The 15,948-nt window shown below is 40.2% G+C and overlaps 1 protein-coding gene and 1 long non-coding RNA gene across 3 annotated transcripts; one reads left to right on the top strand and one right to left on the bottom strand.

Annotated features, from left to right (window-relative positions):
• Positions 1-561: 561 nt before the first annotated feature.
• f13a1b (coagulation factor XIII, A1 polypeptide b) lies at positions 562-12,797 on the top strand. Of its 2 annotated transcripts, XM_028039269.1 has the most exons (15): positions 562-688; positions 4,382-4,596; positions 5,308-5,496; positions 6,246-6,494; positions 6,565-6,683; positions 6,761-6,868; positions 6,980-7,154; positions 7,584-7,722; positions 8,489-8,592; positions 8,968-9,056; positions 9,238-9,391; positions 9,830-10,105; positions 10,875-11,035; positions 11,423-11,559; positions 12,432-12,797. In XM_028039269.1, exons 2-15 carry the CDS (start codon positions 4,410-4,412, stop codon positions 12,571-12,573), a joined length of 2,229 nt encoding a protein of 742 aa, XP_027895070.1. In that variant the 5' UTR covers positions 562-688; positions 4,382-4,409; the 3' UTR covers positions 12,574-12,797. The 2 variants fall into 2 exon arrangements, with proteins under 2 accessions (XP_027895070.1, XP_027895071.1); XM_028039270.1 differs by lacking the exons at positions 562-688; positions 4,382-4,596 and adding an exon at positions 4,976-4,999.
• Positions 12,798-13,308: 511 nt separating this feature from the next.
• On the bottom strand, positions 13,309-14,003 carry LOC114157986 (uncharacterized). The gene is made up of 2 exons (XR_003598303.1): positions 13,758-14,003; positions 13,309-13,706 (listed from the first exon to the last, which is right to left on the bottom strand). It is a non-coding gene; the product is annotated as an uncharacterized LOC114157986 (long non-coding RNA).
• Positions 14,004-15,948: the final 1,945 nt, after the last annotated feature.

Here is a 15,948-nt window from a genome sequence, read left to right as displayed (position 1 = left end):
TTGATGAGGGTAGGAATGTATATCGACTTGTAAATCGAGAGTTTTGGAAATATTTTTTATTCGCCTTAAATGTGACCCAGAAATGGGAAACAATTCCAATCATGTTCAACTGGATTGAGCAAATATCAGGACTATATTCTTCAATATTATTATTCTTGTGGAGTTGTGCAGAATTTGGATTCATTTCTTAACTTTATTGTGTATTTAGCGCATTAAACAGTTTGTTGCATTCATGTAATTTATGAGGGGAAATTTTCCAGATTACGTCCCCGGTCACCAGCTTCTGCTTATCGTTCCGTCCCAGCATAACGCGCCGACTGCTGTAATCAGTATGTGTTTTATTCCACAAACAGCCCAGTCTTACTGGTACAGAAAACCACATCAAGGAAAGACAGCAGAGTCCCAAAATAAGTTGAAGTAACAAACTTTATCTGAGTGAGTTTCTCGGTCTGAGGCTGGCGGTGGGGGGTTTATCCAGGGACGGCACCACCCACATCCTGCCGCAAACAGTGGACAACTTCACACACAAGCACGCGCAAACACACACTTGGACCTCTTCCTTGGCTCTTGTTGGGTTTATAAGCAGAAGCAGAAGAGTCCTGGATGGAGCAGCAGCAGATCAGCTCCACCCTTCAGCAGCTTCTACAACTCCAGCCGAGGTGCATCAGACTTTCTTAAAGCCTGACTGGTAAGTAGAGACTTTACTTTGCTGCAAGTTTGGTGGTTTCATAATTCACTGCTGCCTCACGAGAGGATGCAAATTAAATTACTCATACTGAACGTGGCTTAAACAGCTCTACGGGAGCAGGAGGAGATTTTTAGTGTTTCCTTGTGAGTCATATTAACGCCAAACAGCAACCTTTCCAGGAAATTCTGCCTCTGAAAATGAAATACAAAATGAATTTCAGGAGACAGCAGCAATATCCAAAGAATGGCATCTTATTACAGCAATAAAATCAGACATTCCTCATCTTGAATTAGGAAACTCAGTATGTGTGTAATGTTTAATTCAGGGCAGATGCTCCTCGGTGAAGGAACTGCGTTTCTTTCTCCTTTTTTTTCTGTCTCTTCTCTGCGAGGGACGGAGGATGAGTTTTATGGTGAAAAACTTCACCCGATAAATCTATTCGAGTTGGCACAAATAACTCTTTTTCATCAAAATTGTTTTATGAACGATTTTAGTGAAGATCAATGGATAAAAATCTGACGGTTTAAAAAAAGAGACAGAAATCAAACACAAATATTCCTTGCAGGAATGTGTGTTTTCGCTCAGCTTAAACTGAAGGTTAAAAATGAATTTGTATGGAAACGTTGTTCAAGAGAGCGTGTCGACACTTTATCAGCAGCTGATGGTAAAACAGTTTAAAATATTTCTGTCCTGTCTAACACTATGCTGTCCTTGTTTGACTTTAGTAACTGTGGAATTTATTAAAGATAAAAGGGAATCTGTTCACATAATTTGATGTAATCCATTAAATGCCAAAAATGAAAACTATTTTGCCACAATCCCAAATGCTTCAGATCAGCATCACAGTCGAGGTAGATTTTGGTTTGGGTTGGAAATAACAAGATTTCACTGTTTTTGTTCTCTAAACATCTCAACTTTATGAACGCAGCTGAAAAACAAAATTATGCTAAAAGGTTATTTTTATAGTAGACTCTAAATAAAATCATCTGAGATTTTAGAAAACTGCCAAAGATAGAAAACTAAATCTGACTGAAATCACTCAATAATATCAGATGGATATAAAATCCTACTTATCTTATATTTAGGTGACACTTCTGAAAATATTTTTTATTTGAAGAAAGAAAGCAGCTTGACAAATAAACTCATTAGCGCTAGATTAAGTTATCACAGTACCAATAGAAGTGAACTTAAAAGTTAAATTTTTTAGAAGAAAATGTGCAAAAATCAGGGATCGATTCACAAAGTCGCTGTTTGGTCAACCTTCTGCACATCGTTTGTGTATGCTATTTCCTTTATCTCTGCTTTTTATGAACCACCATTTACATGCAAATAAAAACACACACACACACAAACACACACATCTGTCTTGTTTGTTGCAATACTAAAGAAAACCAGTGGCAACACGGAGGAACAACTGGAAAACCAAAATGGAAATATGAGAATAACTTGGAAGAAAAAGTGAGAGACGATATAAAAGACATCAAGGAGAAATGACATAATTTAACAAGGAGATCTGACAAAAGTAGAGCGAGGCAGACAAACTTAATGACAGATGAAAACACAAAAGACAAAAAGGGATCAGGAAAAAAAAAACAAATCCAGGAAAGCAAAACCAAACCCTCAAAGGACAACAGTGACTTGGGGGTTGTCTTTACTACCACCTGGGTATTTTAAATGATTTTCAGTGTTAGAGATAAAACAAAAACACATGTAGACCTGGAGAGCTGCGGACTTTCCACACGCCTACTCTTCTCTTGCTTCCTCTGATGCAAACCACAACAGTGAACTAATTTTTATGCTTTCTTCCCACATCTCTCCTGCTTTGTCCTGACTTTCTTCTACTGAACTTCCACTGTAACCTGAAGATAAAACGACTGTGAGGAAACAGTAAAACGGTGTCAAACAAAGAATCTTTAGCCAAGCCCTGCTTTAGTCATTCTCAGGATGACCTCAGGATCTTCATGACTTCCAAAGCAGATTTTCTCCTTTGCACAGTTTAATTGAATGGATATGCAAACTCTGATTTGCACTCATTTATTGTGTTCAAACAGTTTGATAAATTTGCCCATCAATTTGTACTCCTATCCAGTATTTCCACTGAGTGGCCATTACAGTTCACAGAAACAAAGTTTTGTGATTTCAGGTTAAACCAAAATGACCATTATGGTGATTGAAAATACGGACATGCTCAACCATAACCCGTTCTGTTTACACACTAAAACGGGGTAAACAAAGAGCAACTGTGTACTCAGCGCTATTCAACAAGAGCAATATGAAAAACGGCTAAAATGACCTCTGCCCACAGGGGCTTCACATGCGTCCAGCTGGCAGAGGAGGCCGGGAGCGCATGGAGCTGCAGCGTTGATGATGACAGGAGTGTGTTCCAAGTTTGGAGAAACCCATCAAATAAATAAAAGCTGTTTTCATCTCATGCAGGGGCAGCGCTCTCAGCTTCCAGCTGCTGGGGCAAAACACCTGGCTGAGAGCCGGAGCAGCTGTTACATAATGTGGGTGTGACACGGAAAGGGGTTTGGGACGACGTCTGTCACCATTTAACGCAGCGAGAGCTCTGTTTTATTAAAAAAAATTTTTAAAAAGAAGAAGAAAAATAAACCACACCAGAACCACAGATATGGACTCTGTGGGATGCTTTGGCAGAGCGGATAACAGACAAACGCTTTCAGTTTTTTACAACTTCATGAATCGTTATGAATAAAAGCCTAATTTTAATTAGTAGAACCAAATATTGTGGGGTTGCCACATAGGACAACAAATTGCTCCATAAGGAGAGTTGTGGCTTGCAAAGAGACTCGTCTGCTGTCAAGAGTGATGCAATGATACGCAGCTGAAATGTCTGTATTTTTTTTTACATTTTGAAAAGGATGTGCTCTTTTATTCCACAACTATGCACTGCTTTCTGCTGCTCAGTCAAAAACAAATCTCATGGACAAAACAATACTTCCACTCTGGTGCAACAAGCTGCTGCAGGAAGTGAGAAAAGTAGCATTTTAAAATTCCTTTGAGTTGAGTTGAATAAGTTCTGATACTGGTCTTGTTGTAAACATTTATGCAGATAATAATGGCAGCAGTGTTGCATAGAGCGTTGCGAAATATGCCTCCAATACTGATGCATAGCAATGACAGCTTTTAATGGTTTACATACTTTATTGGGAAGAAATGGAAAGGACACAAACATTTCTAAAATACCCAAAATATATTCCCATATCACTACAAGTGAAATGAAAATAAAAAAGATAGTCTGTGAGTTGTTTCTTGAAGCTTACAGTTTTTCTGATTATACCCGTTTAATCCTGAATGAACGCTCAGCAGCGGTGTGTGTGTACTCTGCTTCAGCCACACACATAAAAACACAGAATGCTTCTTGCTAAACGCTAGCAGTGTTTTCCTGCAGCTCACAGGAGAAGCAGTGGCTGTAAACTCCGCTCCAGCAGAACCGCAAACACACACGGTGACCACATGTAAATCAAAACCTCTGGAAAGAGCAATTATTGCGCCGCTTGCTTCAACACTAAAGCTAAGCGCTGCTCTTGCTCGTACTCTCTTACACAATAAATCCAGCTCTGGGCTTTAAAATTTAATTGCAGCGACCAAATTATAAGTCATATAACATGCTGTCATCAGTGGACTCAGTGCGGCTAATTATGGTCTTTATCCACTCCTCCCCTCTCTCAGGAGTACTGCGCTTCAAGAAACCGTCAAAATGTCTGACCAGGGCGACGCCCCGACCCCTTCTGCTGCCCCCGCTCCTCCCGCCGGACGTCCTCCCAAGGTGGGCCACCGGGGCCGAGCGTCAGGCCCCACGGATAGCGACAACTTTGAGACAGCCGACATCCCAGAATTAGAATACTTTGTAGCACCGGGTCCGAGAGGATACCCTCCTCTGACAGGTGAGGGGCCGTAACTATTGGCAACAGAAGCCAGGTACTCACATGAACATATGCTCGACTTAAAATGTCTGAGAGAGGAAGGTTTGATTCAGGAAGAAGACGACTGCCTTCTCAAGACATTTTATTGATGAAAGTCGTTTGCTTTAGAGGACAATATGTGTTTCTTTGTCTTGCAGTAACAGGTTGTTTATTTGTTTCTGGACATGATTGATGGGTGAATGACGCGCAAACTGGATAAAATGAGCAGACTTCCTGCTGTGGGTTCCAGATGTGACGGAAGTTTATGAAACACTAACTGGAATTTTATCTGACTGCCTGCAAACAAGCACATGTGAACATTTGGATGGAACCTCACAGTGACGAGAGAACATTTAACAGAAAAACTGCTGGGCCACTTGAATGTGTAGGTTTTAAGGGCTGATTGGCCCTAAATGCATGTTTACTGGAGAATGTGCCAAAAGCACTTTAGAGAAACGTTTGTAGACGAGTAACATTGGAAATATTTAAGCAGATTTAATCTGATTCAGTTTCTGAATCAATATTTAATTTCTAAAGTTTTTCGTTCCCTTGGAGAACTGCACCAACGAGTCAATTGTACAGCAAAAATTGCCTTGCTACATAATTTTCTTCTCTTTCTCATTGCTCCTCGGTATCTTCACTCCACATTTTAAGGCTGCTTGCTTTCTGCTCTGCGTGTTTCTGTCCATCCAGACTTCCTGGACATCTGGGATGTGGACATGATGAGGAGGCGAGACGAAACCAACAAGACCGACCACCGCACCAACCTGTACCACTGCGACAATCTTATTGTCCGCCGAGGTCAAGAGTTCCAGATCAAGATCGCCTTCAGTCGTGCTTACAAACCTAACGAGGACAAGTTTGCCGTGGAGTTTGTCATTGGTGAGACATTTCCAACTAGACGTCTCGTTGCTGGATGGATTTTTCAGAGACTGAGTGAAAGTGGTCAAAAATTCATGGCAAAAACCCCCCCAAAAAACTTCTAATTCAGTGAGATGGCATACAGTTCCCTCAAGACTAAATGTAGCAAAAAAAAAAATAGCTATGGCCTCAATTTAGCCACATCTACAATCAGAGAGATGAACTCGAATTTATGCTAGCAAGACTAGATAAGTACCTGAGTCTATCTTACATCAAACACAGGGAAGAGGATCATAAGAGGTTTTAAAATACTCTACAAGTTTAACCATTGGAGAACTACTGCAAAGAGTGGGAACTTGGTCTCCATAGCAACAATTATACACCAAATGGTGTGTGTGTGGGTGTGTGTGTGTGTGTGTGTGTGTGTGAGGGAGGAATTAGGCCTTTCTGTCCCACCATCAAAAGTGTAAATAACTACAATGAATCTTGAAAGTATTGAAAACCCTTTGGCTAAGCTAAAGAGAAAAGAGGAGAAAAGTGGGCCGAGTACTTTCTGGTCGATCTAGAGGACAAGCTTGTTCAACAAGCGCTCTCTCCGTGTATTTCAACCTTGTATTCCCCACTGACTAAACGATTCTTAGTTTGAGGTTTTGCTTGAACAATGGAAGATGAATTCATCTGAATACCTTTTAAATTGGTTTGGTAATCATACCAGTAGTTGTGGGTGTGAATGCAACAACAACCTGCTGATGCTTCTTGCTTTATCTCAGGCGCCGACCCTCAGTACAGCAAGGGGACCTACCTTCCTGTGTTTCCCACCAAGACCCGTCAGAGCTCCTGGGGGGGTCGCGTCATACAGACCAACGACAACGTGGTCACCATGGGCATCACGCCAGCAGCCAACTGCATTGTGGGAAAATATCACATGTACGTTGCAGTGCAGACTCCGTTTGGCATTCGTAGGACGAAGCGGGACAACAGCAGAGATTTATACGTCCTCTTCAATCCTTGGGCAGCAGGTTTGTTTAGATCGAAACGTTGCAGGTGTGATTTTGTATTCTCTTAAGACTTTTTGTCTTTCTCTTGTAGATGATGCTGTGTTTCTGGATAATGAGGCAGAGAGGCAGGAGTGCGTGATGAACGAGTTGGGGGTCATTTATCACGGCGCTTATGACGACGTGTCCGAGAGAAACTGGAACTATGGACAGGTAAGAGAGGATGTATTCTCTCTTACCTGAGAGACCATTGATTGTTTCAATGGTTTAATTTTTTTTTTACCTCATAGTTCAACTATGGAGTTCTAGATGCCTGTCTGTACATCATGGATCGGTCTGAAATGCCAATCACCAACAGAGGAGACCCCATAAAGGTGACCAGAAAGGCCTCTGCCATGGTGAGGAGCTCTTTTAAAAAACAAAAAGTCTCCAGTTGCGAAATTCAAAAATTTGACATAAGCCCAAATGTGTTGTTGAAACGTTAAAAATCAGGTAGTTTTCTATCATAGTTGAACTCACGTGATGATGACGGCGTGCTGGTGGGGAACTGGAGCGGCGACTACACCTACGGAGTGGCGCCCACTTCCTGGACCGGCAGCACTGACATCCTGCTCAGCTACTCCGGCAGCAAGATGCCCGTGTGCTATGCTCAGTGCTGGGTCTACGCTGCTGTCTTCAATTCCTGTGAGATCTTGGTTTAAAGATCTCACGTTGGGTTGGCCAACCCAAAGTTGTTTTTTTTATTCCATTAGATCTCCACAAGAATGGATACCATAGTATTAGTACCAAAGTCATCACTATGTCATATATGAAAACATCAGAAACTGCAGCTGAACACTGAGAGAAATGCAGGTTGTGTTGGTTATATAAATTATACAAAAAAAAATTTTGCTTCGACATTTTAAAAAAAGTAATTGTGATTTCATTGGAGTCAAAATTATGAACTCAACAGCAACAAGCTGGTAAACAAAAGATTTTTCCAACGAATGCAGAATTCATCTTAAGCAAAATACATTTTAGAAATTTATGGACATTTACACCAAACTTTGGCACCTTCTGTACAATGGATGACGTTGATATTTGTTAAGATTCGGTCACGTTTCTGTGTTTCAGTCCTGCGCTGTCTGGGCATCCCGTCCAGAGTGGTCACCAACTACTACTCTGCTCACGACAACGACGGAAACCTGAAGTTGGACATAATTCTGGACGACAACGGCAGAATCGATCGAAGCCGCACCAAGGACTCCATCTGGTACCAAACGCTCCCTTTCACATCCGTTTTTACATTTCTTTAAATTGAGGCATGATGTGTTGCTTTTAATGATCTGTTAGCCTACTTTGTGTTGTCATTCAGGGCCTGTTTATGTCATTTCTTGAGTCACACACAAGTCTGGCAGCACTCAGGTCTGTGTGTGACTATGTTTTGTTTTTTTCTAAGTAATACAAATAATTTCAGAACTGCCCTTTGTAGCACTAAATGTCCACTAATAACCATTACTCACATTATGTTTGATATTAAAACGTGTTTGGTGATTTTAGACACTTAAATATGAAAAGAAATCCAAAACAGAAGAAATTTGTAATCCAGCATGCCTCCATTTTCCTGCTTAAGTGTTTAACTTATGAATTATTCTCTTCTGCTTTCCTTACTAAGAAGCTTCTGCTGGAAGAAAAGATCCATGTGCTGGAACAACATGTCAAAGTTAATTTATTGTCAATAATTGATACCAAAGGGCTACTAAGGTCACTTGAGTTATCAAATAATATTGCTACCAAAGATTGAGAATGACTCAGTGTTACAAGGTTAATAATTAGGCCTTCATATTCATCTCAAATGCTTTGGTTTCCAGAGTCCCGTTCTTGAAGATGGGACATATTTGAGCTGAACGTTTCACTCTGCGGTTACTCATGTAGAGAAAACCAGCGACGACAGACACGACTGTGGAAGAAAGCTCCAAAGTTAGACTGTGAGACCTTTCCACACTTTCTGTGACTCTGAACATGTTGGTGTTTCTCAGGAACTATCACTGCTGGAACGAGTGCTACATGTCCAGGCCGGACCTCCCTCCAGGTTTTGGAGGCTGGCAGGTTGTGGACGCAACGCCACAGGAAACAAGCGACGGTAAATGATCCCGATATGAAACTGGCGTACAGCCCCTTCCACATTTATTGGCCTTGAAAATATAACTTTGAATCAACCGGATGTCAGAGTGCCGGGAGTTGAACCTGTGAGAAGCTGTGTCGAGGTGGGTTGTGCCTAACACCTGCGCCACCACAGCACCCTCAGATATATATTATTTTTACCTCCCCAACAGTGGATGCCCCCTTCTTAGTTTTTCTTATGAAACTGCAATAAAGGATTCAATCATTTCAGGTTTTTTACACAGAAACTGTAAGTGTGGAAGGTGCAGTACTTTGTGAGACAACAAAAGCATGTTTTGTCCCTATATGAAAGTGAAGTGAACGTACCAATTGTTGTCTTTCCTGCTGCTTGAAGGGATGTACAGATGTGGACCTGCGTCTGTCCTGGCCATAAAACACGGACACATTTGCTTCCCATTTGATGCTCCCTTTGTGTTTGCTGAGGTTAGTTCGTTCAGCACTAATACGGCCTTTGAGAAGTACTTGAACTTTCTGTGAAATTACAAGCAAAAGGGGAAGTATTTCCATCATCTGTCTCCTGTCATACTTTGTGACCAGCAGCCGGATCAGCAGAGGTCGGACCCGGTTCGGCCGTTATTTGTTTTCCTGTCCTGTTTCCTTGCAGGTCAACAGCGACGTCGTGTTTTACTCACGGAAGAATGACGGGACCATGGAGCCGGTCAGAGTGAACAAAAGTCACGTGGGTCGCATGGTTTTGACCAAAGCTGTGGGAAGCAATGGTCGTCGAGACATCACCGATCAATACAAGTTTCCTGAAGGTCAGTGACCACATCGAACACAAGCGCTGCTGCTAAACGAAGCAGCAGAACCCGCTTCTCCCTGCTGCTGCTTCTGATTTAACACACAGACCTCACTCCTGGCAAATGTGAGGATAGTTTTAAATTAACCAGCCGTCACAGCTAAAACGCAAGAGTGCATGAACTAATAAATTTACCGTAACGCATAATGACTCAAAGTAAACAGGAAAAGTAAAGCAACGACGCTAAAAGCTTCATCTCCGTTGACAGATTCCTTTTTTCAGTTCATATCTAAGTCAGATTTGTTTGTCAGATGTGAGGTCCTAAATGAAATCCATGAAAAGGATTAGCTTTGGCTTTTTTTTACTTTTGCCTTTTCCCTTTAATGATAAAATCAAATGCTCTAATATGACAAAAGAAAAAATTGCATATGTGCTGAAATACCTCAATTAAACGCAGGAAGCCCAGAGGAGCGGACTGTCCTGGAAAAGGCAGAGGAGTTTGGCTGCAAGCAGGAGAAGTCCAGCCCTCCTGAGGCGGATGTGAACGTGGTCCTGCCCACCCTGGAGATCAGTGTCGGCAATGACTTTGAGTTCAACGTGGAGTTTGTCAACCAGAGCTTGCAGAAGCGCACGGTGCAGGCCTACGTCAGCGGGAGTGTGGTGTATTACACCGGAGTCTCCAGCAATGAGTTCCTGTTCAAGACCCCCACTGTGACCATTCCGGCCCAAAAGAGTGAGTAGAGAGAAACGAAAGGAGAGGAGACTCAAGAGTGACAAAGAAGACAAAAATACGTCTTCTTCTTCTTGTTTTTTGTGCAATGCAGCACAAAAAACAAGAACAAGGTGCATGCAGGTTGGCATGTCAAAAAGAGAGGGAAAAGGACATGATTTTCTGCTATACAGCTTCAAAAGTATACATACAGAGTCACATTTCTACATGCAACCTAACTATTATGTTGGTAAATGCCCTCTTAAAAGTTAAAGTTGTATCTTGGCCACATTCCTTTTGCAGACATAAATATGTTTGGAGGAATCAAGTCAGCTCTTCCAGACCCTAACAAACTGTACAACCTATAACCAGATACCCAGTGGCTGCTGGTTACTTCTATGAAAGAACAGCTATCAAATATTGTCTAATGGAAGTAAATATTTAATATATTTAGGTGTGTTGATTGTGCAATTAACACATAATTGGATCTGTGTTAATCCAGTTAGGTTTTGCTCACTGAACCCCCAAAGTTGAATTACAATGGGTGAAATAACAACACAAGACACAAGAGATATTATGACTGCATATATTAAATGGAATTCATAAGAAAAATTAATAGCATTTATAAATAGTATCAAATGTTTGCAGCAAAATAGTAAGATGGATCCCAAATGTACCAAAGTAGAACATAATAAAGTCTGAAAAAGACCTGTAAAAAAGTGATTTAAAACACAAGAGAAGCCATTACCTAAAGGGTAATCATTACAGAAACGTCTGACTGTGACTGTTGCAGGTGTGAAGGAGTTGATGACGATTGAGTCGAGGAACTATCTTGCTCACCTGGTGGAACAGGCCAACCTTAACTTCATAGTCACTGGGAAGATCAAAGAAACCGGCCGTATCGTGACCGCCATGAAAGTGGTCACCCTGCACACTCCCAAACTCACTGTTGAGGTACAAACTTTTCCTTTGGCTGATCCAGCGTGAGTCCTTCATAATGACCTGCACTTGCATAGCACTTTCTCAAGTCTAGAGGACACTAAAGAGCTACATTCATGCACACATTCACAATCTGCTGGTGGTTCAGATTATAGCCACAGCTGCCCTGGCAGTCTGACAGAAGTGAGTAACAGCACCATCAGCAGGGTGCAAGGTGAGTAAAATGTTTTGCTCAAGCACGCAATAACAGAGAGAGATGGAGCGGCCACCCACCGGCTCCAGGGTCGGGCCAACTCTTACCACCATCTCTACCATCGGCCCCAAACAGTTTCGTCCTTATGAAGAAAACCTCCTTCATGTTTACCTTCTGAGGTTTCTGTGTGTTTTCATTTTGCACTTCAGGTGTCTGGCGGCAGCAGAGTGAATGAAGAGATGATGGCCAGCGTGCAGTTTACCAACCCCTTCTCCTTCAACCTTGAGAACGTCCACCTCCGAATGGAAGGACCCGGAGTCATGGAGCTCAAATCCAGATACTACAGGTGAGACCGAGAGGAAACAGATGAGTTCTCCTAGAAATAAACTCCATCTATATCTTCAGTTTCTCACTTTATTAACTGCTGGCATTGTGTTTGCATTTGGGTCTGTATCACTGATGAACACTGTAAAAACACGACGTCTTACCAAGTATTTTTAGTCTAGTTTCTAGTGCAAATATCTTACTAGATTTAAAATAAGACAAAACTAACTGTCAAGTAACTTTTCAGCAAGATGTAGCAATCTTGTTTTAAGTTAGTAATTTCTTAATATTGACAAAAAGTACTGGTTCCATTGGCAGATTATTTCACTTACAACATGGGCCAAATGTCTTCTTATAAGTCAAATAATCTGCTAATGGAACAAGTACATTTTCATCAAGATTAAGGAATTATGTTGACTTAAAACAAGTCGCTATATCTTGTTGAAAAGTTTTTTAGGGGTCAAGTGTACAAAGATTTTTGTACTAGAAACTAGACTAAACTTATTTGGTAAGATGTTGTGTTTTTGCAGTGCATCATCATCGGTCTTCAGCAGCCTTTGCTGCATGGTCATCTCTTTCCAATTTAGAAGACCATCACAAATCCAGTGCAGTTACAGACTATACGCTCTGGCTAAAAGTACTGTACAACAATTCACCAAGGAGAAATCTGGGCTTCATAGTAACACCTATCAAACTAACAGCGTTTATACAACAGAACCTTAGAAAAGATGTTGAATAGTTTTTCTACTTATAATATTCTGTTGTCCTATAAATAACTTTGTCTGGCTACTAAATTGATACGAGATAAATTGATACGCTAATGATTTATGCGTCTCAGTCTTTTTAAAGCAGTCCGGTCTGTCCAGTTTGTAATTCAGACTCTGCTGTTCACAGTCTGCTCCCCGGTGGCTCCTCTCTGACCTGGACTGAGATGTTTACTCCACAGAGGGCTGGCAAGACCAGAGTGATGGCTACTCTGGACTGTTCTGGTCTCAGACAGGTCTCCGGCCAGGCATCCATCACCATTGAAACCTAAAGAGAAAACAGAAGATTCACTGATACCCAGCTCCAGCTTCCAGCCCTGTGCACAAGCTTTAAAACAACCTCGATTTCTTTAGACTTTGCTAAAAATGCTGAAATTGGAGAAAAGTTTCAGAAAGCATGGGGAGGTGTTGGTGTGGGCTTATTATCGTTACATGTAGGCCTGTTTCAATAACAAATTTTGCTGGACGATAAATTATCCTAGAACTTATTGTGTAAGACAATAGCATTGTTGTTTTAAGAACATTTTCAAGTAGTATAATAGTAATAATGGCATAAAAATGCAAGAACGCATTCTCAAAGATCAATGAAATTTTAATTCTAATGAACATTTTAACATTGGAACTGGAAGAAATTTTAAATATCCAAAATGAATAAAGAAAACAACAGAAATAACAAAGAAAATAAAATATGAAGTCTCTGTAAACAAAATGATCTTTCAAACAAAGGGATAGTTGAGACCAAAACACCAGACTGAAGACTTTTATCATTCAGTTTTTGGTAAAAAGAGAGAAAAAGGAGAAAAGATGATCAATCAAGCAAAATTATTGAGTTACTTTTAATTTATCATGCAATGAATTGGTTTCTTGTTTATTGGGACAGGCCTAGTTACATGATTATAATCTGTTAAAACCTGACTGAAGGGGTTGTCTGAAGACTTCTGCACAGTAAAGTACATAAAGTATAGAGTAAAGTATAGAGACTTCCATAAGAATAGCTTTATCATCTACAGTATATAGAGGTGGTAGTTTGAGCATATTGAAATATTAGTCTGATGCATGAAAGTACAGACAAAAATAGATTTAAAAAACTCAGATTTTTACCTGTAGCGTAATAAAGATTGATCAACAACTTAATATTTTTGGTCAGTACAAATCTTGACCATAATTTTTGCTTCAAGTCCCATTTTTGAGTAATGTAATTTGGCCACCATAGGGCAGACTAACGTTGAAAAGTAAAGAAAAAAAAGTGACTGAACTTTCATTGCATGTGTTAACAGGAAGGGAGTTTCAGCCACAGTTGTCTATTACACCATGCAACAAGCCCAGTACGTTATATTCTGAAATAGTTAAGCACGTGTTATATAATCTCTTTGCAATGTAAGAGCTTCCAGTTTATTTCTATTTGCTTGCTATGAAGCAAACAGCAGGTTGAAGTAAGCAGAGGATTTATTGAAACTGTGCGGCTAAAAATCTTACAAATACCGAATATATGCCATAGAAAACTGATAAAGGGCTTTTAGAGACTGTATTTTATCAAACTTTTTACTGTTTTAGTTTACATTTAAGGACTCCCATTCTTACGTCTCTGTGTGTCTCTCTGCAGATTAAACTCCATTTATATTCACTATTAACAGCTATTTCTGTTTTTCCTTTGTCTTGGAATTAATAAATAACATAGCAACATTTGGTGTTGGTTATTTTTACCGCATTAGACTGTGTGTCAGTCAGAGACAGAGTGGGGAAGCCAAGATGTCAATTAACCCATAAAGCTCAATCATTAACCCTGCAGTGAGTTTTTCATTTTATAACGGGTCTTCCTGGTAATAAAAACAATCTTAAGTTTCATAACCTAACAGTACAATAATCCTATTTAGTGCACAAATTCCACTTTTTAAAAGTCAACATTTTACATGAAGGGATTCTTGTGTTTTGAGGATCAATAAAATTCTAAGGCAAACCATTTTCCCTAAAAAGTAACTTATACTGTTAGTGTCTTCATCTTACTCTCCACAAAGTTTTCACAGTGCAGTTAAAAACTGATCAGTGTGGAGTGAAGCTCCAGCCCTTTAATTAGCAAGTTGTGAAACACCGGATTCAGCCACTTTTCACTGGAGGAGAGTCTTAATGCCAACGTTACATCCCTAGATGGTCTCTAGGAGACGGTGAGATGTAACAATGACTGATGTTCCAGGATGAATGAAACGGCAAAAGACAAGATGTCGCAAATTAGTAGATTTTATTAGGAAAAAGTAAGTAATGTGACTAGAACCACCTGAAAGAAGAAGCTGGTGAAATTATAAACCTTAACCCCCCAAAAATTTAAATACAGCAAAAACTTCCTGTAAGCAAAGGAGCAACGGACCAGACAGGAACAAAACAGTCACTTCAAGACTTAGCAGCTGCTCACACTGCCAAAGGAACCAGACGTTGGTGCAGTGATCATGGTGTTACTGTGCTTGATTGGTCAGCAAACGCTCTGAGCTCTGAATCTGTTGAGCATTAAATGTAAAAAGGAAAATCAGAGACAGCAGACCAAACAATGCAGATCACCTGAAAACTGCAATTAAAGCAACCTGGGCTTCCTTGACTGCAGAGCGGCGGGCTGATCGCCTCCGTGCCTCGTCACATTGATGTAGCAATTCATGCAAATCCAAGTGCATGGAACTGAACATTTTCCAGAAGTTTCTGTTCAAAATATGCATTATTTTTTTACTAATCTTATATAACATTCCAAGACAATTTTCTGACACACCAAATATTTTTTATTTTTAGCAGTCTGTCAAAAATAACAAGCAACAAAGGCTTGAAATACTTCAAAACTTTGAGTCTGAATGAGTCTATTTGAACGTTTAAAATAACTAATGTAACACGAGATTCTGTTTCTAAAATTACAAGAAAGTGCTCCCTTTTTCATGATTTTCTAATTTTTTAAAGATATGCTTGCATAACACACAGTTTTGCCGATTTAAAGCAATTTAACATTCAGAATTAGAAATGAAAATTGTCTGTTTTTGTCCCTCATCAGACAGTCCAACGTAGTTGAGAATAACTCTCATAAAAACAGAGAAAAAAGCCTATAAAGTCACCAACACCTGTTCTGTTTTGAAAACTTTTATTCAGAGGAAAAAATGCATTTTTTGGACTAAGTCAAGACGGTCAGATTAAATATGCAAGAGGAAAAGATCAAGTTGATCCATGAAACAACAACTTTTATGGGACTTAAATTCAGAAGAAAAAAAAAGTTTTTACAAACATGTTACTGTACAGCCTTAAAGTGCATTAGAAAAACTTGCTTTGTTGGGGAAATCCTCACTCAACAGAACAAGGTAGTGTAAACCTCAATCATGTAGTTAAAAATCAGTGGTACTTTTTAGATTCATTCATGTAAACAGTTACTGTTATATGTACCGTATTTTCCGGACTATAGAGCGCACGTTACTATAAGCCGCATCTACTAAGTATTTTTGTTTGGTTGGTTTTTTAACTGGAAACGTACATATATAAGCCGCTGGTATCTCCGCCGCTCTCGGTTTTTCACAAGGACCGAGCAGAGGACAGCAGACCCTGAGTCCTAATAAATCTGCTGGATCTATTAAGGTCGCAGTCCTGTGTCTCCAACGCCGTTTCGTTCACGCCGAGTTTACGTG

This window comes from Xiphophorus couchianus, chromosome 14 (assembly GCF_001444195.1).
Source record: "Xiphophorus couchianus chromosome 14, X_couchianus-1.0, whole genome shotgun sequence".
Lineage (NCBI taxonomy): Eukaryota > Metazoa > Chordata > Actinopteri > Cyprinodontiformes > Poeciliidae > Xiphophorus > Xiphophorus couchianus.
Note: the sequence above shows the minus strand (reverse complement) of the source record. Positions and strands in the feature narration are given on the sequence as shown.

Coding starts and splice junctions, on each gene's coding strand:
- f13a1b (XM_028039269.1), top strand. CDS start 4,410: ATGTCTGACCAGGGCGACGCCCCGACCCCTTCTGCTGCCCCCGCTCCT. Junction 6,869..6,979: donor CCAGAAAGGCCTCTGCCATG/GTGAGGAGCTCT, acceptor TTTCTATCATAG/TTGAACTCACGTGATGATGA. Junction 7,723..8,488: donor CGCACCAAGGACTCCATCTG/GTACCAAACGCT, acceptor GGTGTTTCTCAG/GAACTATCACTGCTGGAACG.